Consider the following 12,665-nt stretch of genomic DNA (forward strand, 5'->3'; position numbering starts at 1 on the left):
CACTGACAAGTCAGACCAGCAGGTAAATCCGTTTGGCAATGCTTACGTGATGCCATGCCAAGCCCACGTGGTCCTCCTCGCAAGAAGGCGGGGTCCAGACATAGCCTCAGTAATCCCCCAACTCCAGGTAACATAGTGTAATAATACTCTTAGGAAAATCTGTAGCTTTAAATCAGTGCTGATCTGACAAAGGGTGTTCAGTCCATGTTCGTCTTTCACTGGATGTGCATTAGAAGAAAGTGCTGTTCTTTGATAGGCTAGTGTGAAGAGACATACCTGTATGCAGGTGTGGAAAAGAATGCACTGGACCCTTGATAGAGAATGAGATTCAGAGTCTTAGGTTCAAATTACTAAGTAAATTTATCTCTATTAAAGAGAGTTAGTGTGTTAGTAGCCAGTGTAAATGTTTTAGTGTTGTGAACTGTCAGAGTATTTCCTGAATTGCTGTATGTGTTCTGTGTAGTGATAGTACAGTAGTGTGTTTTATGGATTGTCTAGCTTGGCCCCCCCTCTTGCTGGACTCTTTGTAATGCACAACAGAATTTACAACTGGTTTAGCGGCTGGATGTGTGGTGGTGTGGGTGACGAGAAGGATGACACACTGACAGCTTATTTGTAGACTTATTAACATGGCAAATTTTAGAGAATAAAGATATGTTAGTGAAATAAATAAGCATACTGATAACAAAAAAAGCATTATATTTGCCATTTTTCATTAATACAGTACTAATGAAATAAAATTATAAACTGGTTATTTGCTCATAAATAAAGGCGTGGGACTTTTTTTTTTACTGCAAGCTTTAATAAATGAGGGTGTCTGTAATACATAACAAGTGGAGTTAAATCTGATTAACTCACCAGTACTCTGAGACACCTGATATAACCAGAGGTCACAACAAGTGGGTGGTCTAACTTACTACTGTACCTTTGTGTGGAGTGGTGTTAGTTTGGCTACAGGTAATAAGTGGGTCTTACTCCACCATGCCAGAGATAACCTATTCCTGTGTACTGTACTTAAGGTGAGAGCGAGTCAATCCAAATATTCCTTTGATTATAGATTCAGCTGTACAGTATTGGTGTTGATGATCAGAGCGGACTTATCTCAGTATTATGTTATCAAAAATGGACTTAATGTAACACCCCTTGCCAGATCAAAAGTAATGTTGTGTAACTTCTAACAGGCCTAGAATATGAAATCCTTGAGTTACCCAATATATTTTTAATTGTCTTGTTTACAAAAACTGTCGTGTTTTTTGAGAAGTGTGAATACAGTACTGACTTTTTCAGATAACTGGAAAGCCAGAGGAGTATTTAAATGCCTGGTGCAGTTGGAAGCAGGACCTCTGCCTGTGGTGTAATATTTTACTGGAACTAATGTTTGTCGCATGTTGTTGCTGTAATAACACAAATATTTAAACTGTAGTGGTGTTTGTGTTTCCAATTTCTTTAAAGGCAATTTTTTCATAGTGAATCTACCATGGCCATATCATCTTGCTGAGCTTCTCTTCATCCACTATCTCTGCCCTCTGCTATTACAAACACCTGATATACGTAGTTATTTCTCATCTCAATTTTAGAGATGGTTTCATTATATGCTCTTATTTCAGTGTAGTTTGTTAGAGTGTGAGGTACAGTGTACTACAGTATTTCCCAGTTTTTACCCTCCATGCTTACATTCCTTCCTCATTTACGAATGCCTTCCACCTCTCCACTCACCCTTCAGCCTGATGTCACTGTGCATCATGCCATTTTGTCATAACATGATTCTCGGCTATTTGAATTTCTCAACCACTTCCATAATATCGTTTTTATCACAATATTTTAGAACTACTGTAATTTTGCTCAATTCTTATACTGTAAATAGTGTTGGTGCAGTACTGTATATAGCTTACATAAACCCATTATATCAGATGCTTTCTCAGAGATGTAGGGACTCGAGTCATTCTTTATGTGGACTTGAGCCTTGACTTTGACTCGGATGTAATCTTACTTGAGTCGAGACTTGCAACTTCATAAGAGACTCGTGATATTCTGACTTGTGACTTGACTCATCAACTCTTATGTAAATGTACAAGTAAGCTATTTTAATGATTTCTTTTAAACTCTATTAATATAAAGAGAAACGGAGAGGGATTAGCATCATGATTAAAAAGTACTTTTTAAATTGCTAGTACAGTAGACCCTTGCCGTCCGTGAGAGATAGGTTCCAAGGAATGGTGCGAATTGGCAAAACCGCGAATTGCAACTTGTACTACCTTAGTGCACTACTGTATACCTATACCAAACAACCGACCAGTCGCGGCAGCACTCATCCTCTCTTTTTAACTTATCTAATAATAAACTTTTGTCAGGGTCATCACTGACTTCTGCCTTTGACATCTCACTACACTAGCAGTGATACTAGGCAGCCTTTTAGGGGCCATTTCACACAGAAACACTAAAGTACTGAGAGTACAACACAAGATGTTGTGTGGGGTGACTCGTTGTGCTGCGGGAAAAGGCTTACAAGCTGGCCACCACTTCAAAAAGCTGGTTTTCCGGCATCTTCATGATGTAGATTTACTGTATAATGTTTCTTTTCTATTTTGAATTTATTTTTATTCTTATTTTTTCGTCCCCTAGGCCCCGTTAGGGTCGATGACCTGTGCCCAGGTGGGCCATTCCCCGAAAATAATAATAATCTACTTACCACGAATTGTTGAAATCGCAAATGGCAAGGGTCTACTGTATGTACACTGAAATTCCTCTACAAGTACACCTGAAATTTTCTCTTGTAAAAAAAAGTAATGACTTTCATTCAGTGTTATTTCAATTATGCTTGTTCATCATGGTACTGTATAGTATAGTATAGTAGCCTTACAAGGTAATTGAAGGATGGGATACAAGTTATACAAAACAACATAGCAGAAATATACTTAATGCTCCTCCCAGAACACCAGTCGGTTTTGAACAGTTTACACTCGAGTAACTATTATTATGTACATGGCCATCTTATAAATACCGTAGTATAAACATACTGTACCTGTACTTTCCTTTGATATGAATTTTAGGGTTGATGGAAACCCTGTACACATTTATACATATATTATATTGTATTTCTTTTCTTTTTCTTTTAGGCACTCTGGAACTGGAGGAGTGGGCACAGTTTCTTCACATGAAAGAGAAAACCTTCACAGATTTTGATGAAGTCCGGGATGAAATTGAGCGAGAAACAGCTAAGGTGGCTGGGCACAACAAGGGAATTTGCAACGAGCCCATCAGACTTAGGATATTTTCCGATAAAGTTGTCAATTTAACTGTGGTGGACTTACCAGGGTTAACCAAGGTAGGTCTATAGATTGTGGACCTCTGTTGTACTAAATAGCATTAAAATATGTCTTTGGGTTGAAGGGAAGGAGTATTACAGGTATAGTCGGTGGTGTTCTTAAGATAATGGTTATTGTTCATCCTAAATTGCTTCTACTGTAGTTGAAGAGAACACACTACTGAATTCTCATTTTCATCCCCTTGATGTCTGTGATAGGATGCTTAGTTCACCCTTCTCATGTGATAGGCCAAATAAATTAGACCTAATTAACAATACTGTTTATATAACAAAGAAGTAGTTTGTTGTGTCTCAGAATTTATATTATTATTATACTGTACTCATACACATCCACAGGTTCCTGTTGGTGATCAACCAGAAGACATTGAAACTCAGATTCATCAATTGATTTTATATTATATTGGAAATCCCAACTCCATTATTCTGGCTGTCACTTCGGCCAACATGGACATGGCCACATCGGAGAGCTTAAAGATGTCCAAAGAAGTAGATCCTGATGGCCGACGAACCCTGGCTGTTGTCACCAAGTTAGACTTAATGGATGCAGGTATGTAATAAGAGGCTTATGGTCTCATGAAAATTTAAAAGTAAGAAATTATGATCTTTACTTGAGGCTATTGAGAGAATTTTAGAGTCAAATATCTAAAATCACAAAGTCAAAGTGATTACTGTATGTGCTCGGTTGAGACAAGATATGTTAAGTAATGACTAGTACAGCCTCATTGTTCAGGCAAAATGTCATAAATGCTTATTTTGCTTATTTTTGAAATTTCAGTATAAAATTGCTTATCAGTTCATGGTCATTTACTGTACTTTAGAAGTGAGAGGCTTGAATGATAGCTGTTTGGGGCCATTTTTAACAAAGGAAGAAAAAATGCCCTGGTTGCCACTCTTTCAGCATTGATGGTGCTCATATTACCTTAAGGCATGATGAGCAGTGGTAGGGTATTTAAGCGCTGATGGTGTTGTACTATTTCAACTTGGGTGTGTGGTATCTGATGAGTAACATTAATTTTTGGAAGGCAACTGTGTGGTCAGTCTTAATGCTGGTGGTGACGACGAACAACACAGGAAACAAAACTTTTCTACATCACAGCATATTTATCTATGAATGATTTACACTTTACACTTAATAGAGAATTTATCATTGTATTAATACGTATAGTGTGTTTATAACTAGAGTACAAACATTGAAGATTTTGTGTTTCAGGTACTGATGCCATTGATACACTGTGTGGTCGTGTTATACCTGTGAAGCTGGGCATTATTGGGTTTAAATAGGTCACAGCAAGACATCATTGATGGCAAGGTTAGAAGAAATGTGTTCAGTCCAAGAGTAAATTTGAATCACAGTTGAGTTGAACCTACAAGAGAGAATTTTCTGTACCCTATACTACTGTAATGTTGCTTTTTAATATTTGTTTTATGCTTCAAGCAGAAAAATAAATCAAAATGTCAATACTGTACTTGTCAAGTCCAATGTATCACGTAAAATGTCCTTAAAAATTAAAGGTGTTTTGGGAGATAGTTGCCAAAATTTTTAACTATGAAGATCAGCTGAGAATTTTTAATGTGTACTGTGCAGCAATATCTCACTGAATTCCCACAGCCTATCATACCTAGTTTCCTTGCCAGTTAAAGTTCTGTACCACATTGAGTGCATATAAAGATTAGATTTGCTTCTTCATTAATGTATTTTTTTTTGGGCATTTTGTACACAGGCTATGGTGTTCACTTATGAACTGTATTTTTCTTTGCATATATTAATTTTGCATCTTGTGTTCAGCTATTGTGAACTATTGTTTGTTAAGTTCATGTAATAAACTAATAAAAAAAAAAATAAGTTGGAATTTGGAGGCTGTGTTCTAGCTTATTCCTCCAGCTTCAGTAACAGCCTTACACTGTATGACAGGCTCAGCGGAAGAATAGCGCTATATGATTCCTTGCCTTTTTCAGTCAATAAAGAAAGCGTTGGCAGATGAAGCAGCCTTCCTCCAGAGGAGATATCCTACTTTAGCAAACCGGAATGGCACCCCCTACCTGGCTAAGACCCTAAACAGACTGCTGATGCATCATATCAGAGATTGTCTCCCAGAATTAAAGGTTTGTGGCACTTAGTGTGTTGTAGTAATGTGAGCTTTCTTAAAGGTACCATAGACTTCTCATTAAGGTTTGTTCATTAGTTTGGAGAAAAACATTAGCTGGCTTGGCTAAAATCAAGGAAGAAGAGATTTTTGGATGTTTGGAATTGCAGAAATATTGAAAGCATCAGACTGCTGGTATGACGATATTGGCAAAATTGACTTAAAACAATTATGGTGACACTGCAGAGCATGATTGTGGGTACAGGTACTTGAGCTTGGAAACTACAGGCCCAAAAGTTTGAATCAGGATATAAAAGTCGTGGAAAGAGTTATGGAGAAATTAATAAGGGAGAGAGTGGACGTTAATGAATTTCATTTGGGGTTCATATTTCACGTGGGAGGAAATGTATGTTTGTGTCTTGTGTCTAAGCAGTTGTTGCTTGAAATTTTAGACCTGCTAACTGTGAGAGTATTTCAGTGTTAAATAATATACTGTAAATAAAAATGTAAGTAATGTTTGATTTATCAAGACAGTAAGACATTTGACGGTTACCTTACAGACCCGGGTCACGATGATGATGTCTCAGTTCCAGTCACTCCTGAACAGTTATGGTGATGATGTACAGGACAAGGCTCAGACTCTCTTGCAGATTATCACCAAGTTTAATGCTGCTTACTGCCAGACAATTGAGGGTACTGCCAGGAATATTGAAACTACTGAACTGTGAGTTTCCAAATGTTGTAGAAGTGAACATTTCTGGAAAAGAGAAAATAAGGGGCAATACACACCCTCACAGTGACTGAGTAAGGCATAGATCAAGCTGAAACAATAAAATAAAATGTATTGGTTATATAATTACAGTAGAGTATAAGGAATATATTATGTTTAGAGTCGATGAATGTTTGTAGTCTCACTTGGTCATCATACTGTATATACAAATTCATCTATGAACTGTTTTAGGAGTGGAAACTAGAACAGTTGATAGCCAGACCAGTCTAAATGAACTTTTGACACCTGAAGAAATGGAAACTTTACATATTGAAATAAACTGGGCAGATTAAGTTTGCAATTTGTATTTTTTTTTTTTTTTTTTTATTCAGAAAATGACTATTTCATATAGACAGATCTTATATTTTACTAAATTGGTGTCTTGACAGGTACACTATTTATTAATTAGCTTTAGATTCTTCAGAGATGGAACATAGTGTTATGTAAAAGGTTCTTGAATGACTTAGAAAATACAGTATTATCTAAACTTCTAAAGGATTTAATTATATTTCAAGTATTGTATTCCGTCTTCACCAACAGCTGTGGAGGTGCTCAGATTCGTTATATTTTCCACGAAACCTTTGGTCGTTAACTGGACAGCATTCATCCTCTGGCCTGCCTCACGCAGATGGATATACTCACAGCAATCCGCAATGCTACCGGGCCTAGACCTGCCCTCTTTGTACCTGAGGTAAGTCACATTTTATCATAAAAGTCAACATAAGTGAGTTGGTTATATAAAACTTTGAACTCTTACACATTATATTTTGTAAGCAGGATCTTCTCTTTAAACCATTGTATTATGACATTTGGTGGTGGATGACTTATGGTTAATGTTGACATGTTTTAAAGAAGCTGATACTTGTTATACATCTGGGTATTTTGTACACAATCTTGTCTAGTGAGAGAGAATTATACTCATTAGTGTTTCCAACTCTCCGCAGGTTTCATTTGAACTGTTGGTGAAGCGACAGATTCGCCGCCTGGAAGAACCATCCATGCGGTGTGTGGAGTTGGTTCATGAGGAGATGCAGAGAATCATTCAGTTTTGTGGAACAGAGGTAATTATTGATTCATTATCAAAACACAATGTTATAAAGTTTTCTTTATAGTACATCAGAAATAATAATGTTATATAGAAATTGAATATCTTGCTTCCCAGGTAAAGGGAGAGTGTTATTAACAAACAGTAACCAGGACACCACTTATGGAATTTTAAGACAATTTTACAATAAAAAGCAACAATCTTTAATATTGTACACTAATTTGATTATGATTCTTCTAAAGTTACCCCATAAACATTTATCAGTTAGCCTTACTTAGTACTGTAATTGCATTAATTTTCCAAAGGTTCAACAAGAAATGTTACGTTTCCCAAAACTTCATGAAAAAATTGTCGATGTAGTGACACAGCTACTGCGCAAGAACGTCTACCACCCACCAACTGCATGGTAGGAACAAGTACGGTTTACTTTTATTCAAGTGAAATAAAATAGATGTAAAAGAAATTATAGTCTTCCATTTTATGTAAAAAAATTGCAAATATAAATGTTTTGACTTTTAGAACTGATTTAGATTTCTGTTTTACAAGGTCAGGTATTCTATGACCTTGTGATATGTGAATGTGTGATTTACAAAACTGCTGTGGCTGTTTTCCATAAGAAACAATGGGAAATGTGACCCTGGCTGGGAATTTTGGGGTTATACATTGAGAGGTGTGTGTGTATGTTCACCTTCCCTCAGCTGTCGGTCCTTCACCGAGCTCGTGTCGTTTTATGCAGAATGAAGGAATGTTTGTGGCTGGCGATACCCCTGCCTTTATCAGTGATGAGAACTGCTGAATAGGTGGACCTTATGTTCACTCCACATCTCTTAATTGTTTAACCACACAGTCCTTGGTGTTAGTGTTTAGCTAAAGATTATACTTGTTTTGTTTTAGGAGTGTTGATTAAGTTTGTCTTACGATTCCATTTGAGTGCAACTGGGAATCAGCACCTTATACTGTGACTCTGATTTTACAGTGAGTAATCCAGTCTGTCTTTGGTGGTTTATTTTCCTGGCCTATTAGGGGCTGTTGGGTCTGGATTTGGAAGGAAATTATGTGGTGGTGAAGCAGATTTTTCTATTTTAAAGGCAGTTGGAAGCATCACTGATAATTTTGCTTCCAGATTTAATGGGTCTATTCTACATGTAAACCCTGATCTATGAAGCCTCTGTTTATGAATATTCTAAGTTATGGGAGAGAAAAAACATGCTTTGATTTGTGAATGAAATCCCCCAAAGTTATCAGTAATACTTTGCTGGCTTGTTCTAAGAGCTGAAAAATGTTAACGTAGCTTTCTTTGCCTCTTAGGTTGAAAATCTTGTGGCAATTGAGCTGGCATACATCAACACCAAACACCCAGACTTCCGGCCAGATGCGTCATTAGTGTCCTCCCTCTCGGCAGAAGAAGATAAAACTCGCAACATTCCAGTTCGTCGTGCACATGGAAATGCTCCCTCCACTTATGAACAGGAGATCAGGGAACAGTCCAAGGTAAGGTGCCATCATTTGCTGATACCACAGTTGTATATTGATACTTTATATGAATGGTAGATTTAATTGAAGATTAGGGGAAGGACGAACTACGGCTTTATACCATTGATGACTCACTTAAAGACCCATTCTCTAGAGTTTTGGGAGATAATAAACCAGATACATTTTCAAACGTTATATGAAAAATGTCCAAACTTCTGAATTTGTGACACTTGCAGATAATTATTAAAAAGTCTCCTACCTTCTGGGTCATTTCTTAGTGATGGATTGGAAGGAGCCATTATGTGGTGTGCTAGTTAGGGCTCTGTAATGACTCGCTTTACACTTTATGGTTAAGTTAGTTATATCTTGGTTGTGTTCTCCATCTTTTGATTGGTGAATTTGTAACTGGCATGTAAGGAGAGTGTTTGGCATGTCCTTATTATCATTGTTAGTATAAATAGAGACAAGTTTGATGTCCATATTCACCTTTAGGCTTTTAATCAGTATAACGTAGAAGCTTACTCTGGTTGAGGAATTCTTTGGGGGAAATATATTGGTGTGCTGATTTACCAATGTGTACGGTACTGCGTTTTATATATACCTAGTTATCTTTGTTTTGGTGAATGACGTTATCTCTCACGTTGAATGTTATTTTAGTGAGTGGCATCCTTCTTATGGGTGTCAAGGCTCAAGGCCAACTTTAACTCCTTGGATGACTTTTAAATGTGTAAATTAGGAGAGTGTAGTTAGTGGGGATGATTAATGGAACCGTACATTTTGGGCTGTTGTCTAGTTTTGTTTTTCTGGTGGTTGGCCAATTTTACATTTTCCCCAAGCCCAAAGACTACTGTCAATTTTTTCAAGTACACGTGTATCATCAGTTTCTTTCCCATTTGGTTTAGTCATAATTTTACCACTTGAAGTTAGAAGTTAGATTTTTATATAGTGTAGCCTATGGAGTTGTGTGCTGATGATGAACTTTTAGTATTACAACAGGATTTAGTGCATGTTCTTGCATGGTATCTAAACAAAGATTTATGTAACTCAGGTTAAGAGCGCTTGAATATATATATTATTTCTACATTACAAGAACTTTTTTATGTTTAATGATAACATAAGTATTTTTTATTGAATTATTTGTGTTCAGTTTTGTTCTTGATTTTTGTAATTGTTGACTCAGTAAAGCTAAAAAGATCTAAGATATGTATATTATAGTACTATATATCCAACTACTGAAGGGCTGGGTTACACTTTTCACTTCCCTCATAAGCGTGGAGAGTTGAGGCATATTGACAGCTTTGGTAGTAGAGCGAGTCTTCACGAACACCAGAGGAACCACAAGGTAAAGATAGTTGTAGCTTGTATCTTACTTCCTTGATGGCGACTAATCCAACATTGTTGAGTCATAATGTTATGCTAGTTGGAGATTAAGCAAATGTTTCCTTCTAGATGACTTCATACAGTATATAGAATGCTAATGTATTTGGTAGCCTTTTGTAGTGGGAACATAAGGATCTCTTTGTACACCTTTACTTGTTTGTGGTCAACGACAGCGTGTGGTGAAGCAATTGTCCATATGCTTAACATCAAATATTCTAGTCTAGTTTCTCTATTACTTACCACTAACCAAAGTTTGGACGGTGTGGTATATCTAGTGCCAGGTTTTTGTTACATATGGGTTTTTAAAGGTTAACTACAGACCTTTTTTGTCAGTGGTATACAGTACATAGTTAGATTGTCCATTAAAAGGATAGAAACTGAATTTTTGGCTTCATGGCTTAGTTATAGTATAAAATATTTTAAAAGTATGCATGAAAAATGAGCATAGTGGTCCTGACACATGGCATCATTATAAGTACTGTACAGTATATGTTAACTGCAGGTCACTAGTACAGGATGATGGGAGTGGGAGTTCGCCTCTGATCAGAATCTTGTTTCAACAACTTTACGTACAGTAGTGCAAATTAGGTGAAAATTAAACAATTTATCATATCTTGGAAATAATGTAAAAAAATGATTGTGTTAGCCTCAGACATATACTCTCTCTATGACAGTTGAACAGTAAGTGACCACTCCATTGTCACTAACAAACTCCCCGCAGGATACACTGATAGTTGGCAAGAGGTCTGTCTCAAAAAAAATTTATATACTGTTTATGAAAAAGTATTGATTAGAGTTTCATGATTTGCTAACTTTTATTAACATAAAGGTTGGTTTGGCTGATCTTGAATGATTTTACAATGTTTATATTTTATAATTAAGAGCTTTGAATCAAAGTACTGTAATCCTTGCTAGGCAGTATTTGCTGGTCAGAGTGAAATGGAATTTACACATTAATGATCCCAATTACTCCAATGGTGTATTTATTGAGTAGTTAAAATTGTCATCTTATGGGGTGAGAGTTGCTGGTGGCCACTACTGAACACAATCTGCCTGTAATGTGATACAACGCCACTGAATTTAGGCAACATGGGGTACTCAATAGATGTAACTAATTTATTGGAGTCACAGCTGCTGACATGTGAATCTAGATTTTACGGCTTTTTAGAATGCACTAACATTTGTTAAGGTACAGGAGAGTCTTGTGTACCACTCAGACTAGACATTGCAGCACAACCTTTAATTAGCACCAGTTTAACTTTACTATATAACACACACTCGAGCATAATGTAGTCGTAAAACTCTAGACACTAACACACTAATAATTTACTTGATTTATAAAGTCCTTTTTCTATCAAGAACTGTAATGGGACTACCAAAAGGTTGGTGGGATACAGAGTTGCTAAGTGCTGTGTTTCTTAGTTGCATGCATGGAATTGTATACACTACAGTATATTGAATATCAGCAGTGTACCACATGTTCGAATTTGAAGACTATAACTGTTGAAGGGTAGATAAATAAATACAAAATTGTACGTATTTTCTCTCAAAATACTCACCAAGTGCACTAAATACAATCATCCTGTGAGTGGTGGCCAATGTAAACACGTCGGTCACTCACTACCAGTTACCTACCATTTTCATGCTTTTTCTCATGTGTCCAGCACCATAATATTTCTACTGTACTTTCTTGTTTATTATTAATGTAACTGTAGTAGATGATGCTGGAGATGATAAGGCAGCCACTGATAATTGGGTCATGCAATAAAGTGCTAACACCAAGTAATATAAACACAATAGACAATTGGTGCCAGATTTAAATATTTTGAGTTTGGTTAAAATAGTCAGAGTTTGGAGAGACAGATAATTGATACGCAACCTAAACAGTGCTGCGTTGTAGTGCCCTGTGCCCCACACTACTTAACATTAGTAACACACCCACAAACTATTGTGTTATGAAAGTAAAATGCTCTTAATAATGTATAAATAATTATTGGCCATCACTTCAAATATTTATTTTGCTGTGAGACTATGCAGCAGATGGGGTTTACCATATACTATGTTAAAGACATGACTTGTGGCATCTTATGGTTTACAGACCCACCTCACATGACCTTACCCACTACAGGAAAAATATAAATTTTCACATTTTACTCCACTTACCCAAGTCCACTACAGTATTTCATTTTCTTGACCTAACATGCTTTTCCTCACCATGTTGAAATAATGTTGATCATAAAATTTACTTAATGACCAGCCGTTATCCTTTTCTCCGACCTGCTGGACACTAGTAGAGAATCCCCGAGCAAAATTTTGAGGCTCCCATTGAATGTATAGGATTTTACTGCAGATATATTGGTGCAAAATTAAGTGGTATTTTATTCCTTTGCAAAATTTGCTGGAATAAGTTTATCTGCATTATTACAATATATACTAATAAAGATATACAGAGATTAGGCTTCAAACTTTGCTACTATAATGCTAACAAGTGGAACATAGTCCAGAAATGTGGAGTGTAATAGAACTGTGTCTTACATTATCATATTTTATTGTCTTTATGGATTATGTAAGATTAACTGTAAACTCTTC

At 36.4% G+C, this 12,665-nt stretch overlaps 1 protein-coding gene across 1 annotated transcript in view; it reads left to right on the plus strand.

Moving 5' to 3' along the window:
• Positions 1-12,665, plus strand: part of LOC121859991 (dynamin-1-like protein) — a 38,158-nt gene that overhangs the window by 1,856 nt on the left and 23,637 nt on the right. Inside the window, 13 exon segments of the mRNA XM_042356989.1 lie at positions 938-939; positions 3,117-3,325; positions 3,662-3,872; positions 4,536-4,596; positions 4,598-4,634; positions 5,282-5,428; positions 5,970-6,133; positions 6,719-6,869; positions 7,123-7,239; positions 7,529-7,603; positions 7,606-7,629; positions 8,532-8,714; positions 9,967-10,038. Coding sequence (XP_042212923.1) covers positions 938-939; positions 3,117-3,325; positions 3,662-3,872; positions 4,536-4,596; positions 4,598-4,634; positions 5,282-5,428; positions 5,970-6,133; positions 6,719-6,869; positions 7,123-7,239; positions 7,529-7,603; positions 7,606-7,629; positions 8,532-8,714; positions 9,967-10,038 — 1,453 coding nt within the window.

This window comes from Homarus americanus, unplaced genomic scaffold, assembly GCF_018991925.1.
Source record: "Homarus americanus isolate GMGI-L3 unplaced genomic scaffold, GMGI_Hamer_2.0 scaffold38393, whole genome shotgun sequence".
Lineage (NCBI taxonomy): Eukaryota > Metazoa > Arthropoda > Malacostraca > Decapoda > Nephropidae > Homarus > Homarus americanus.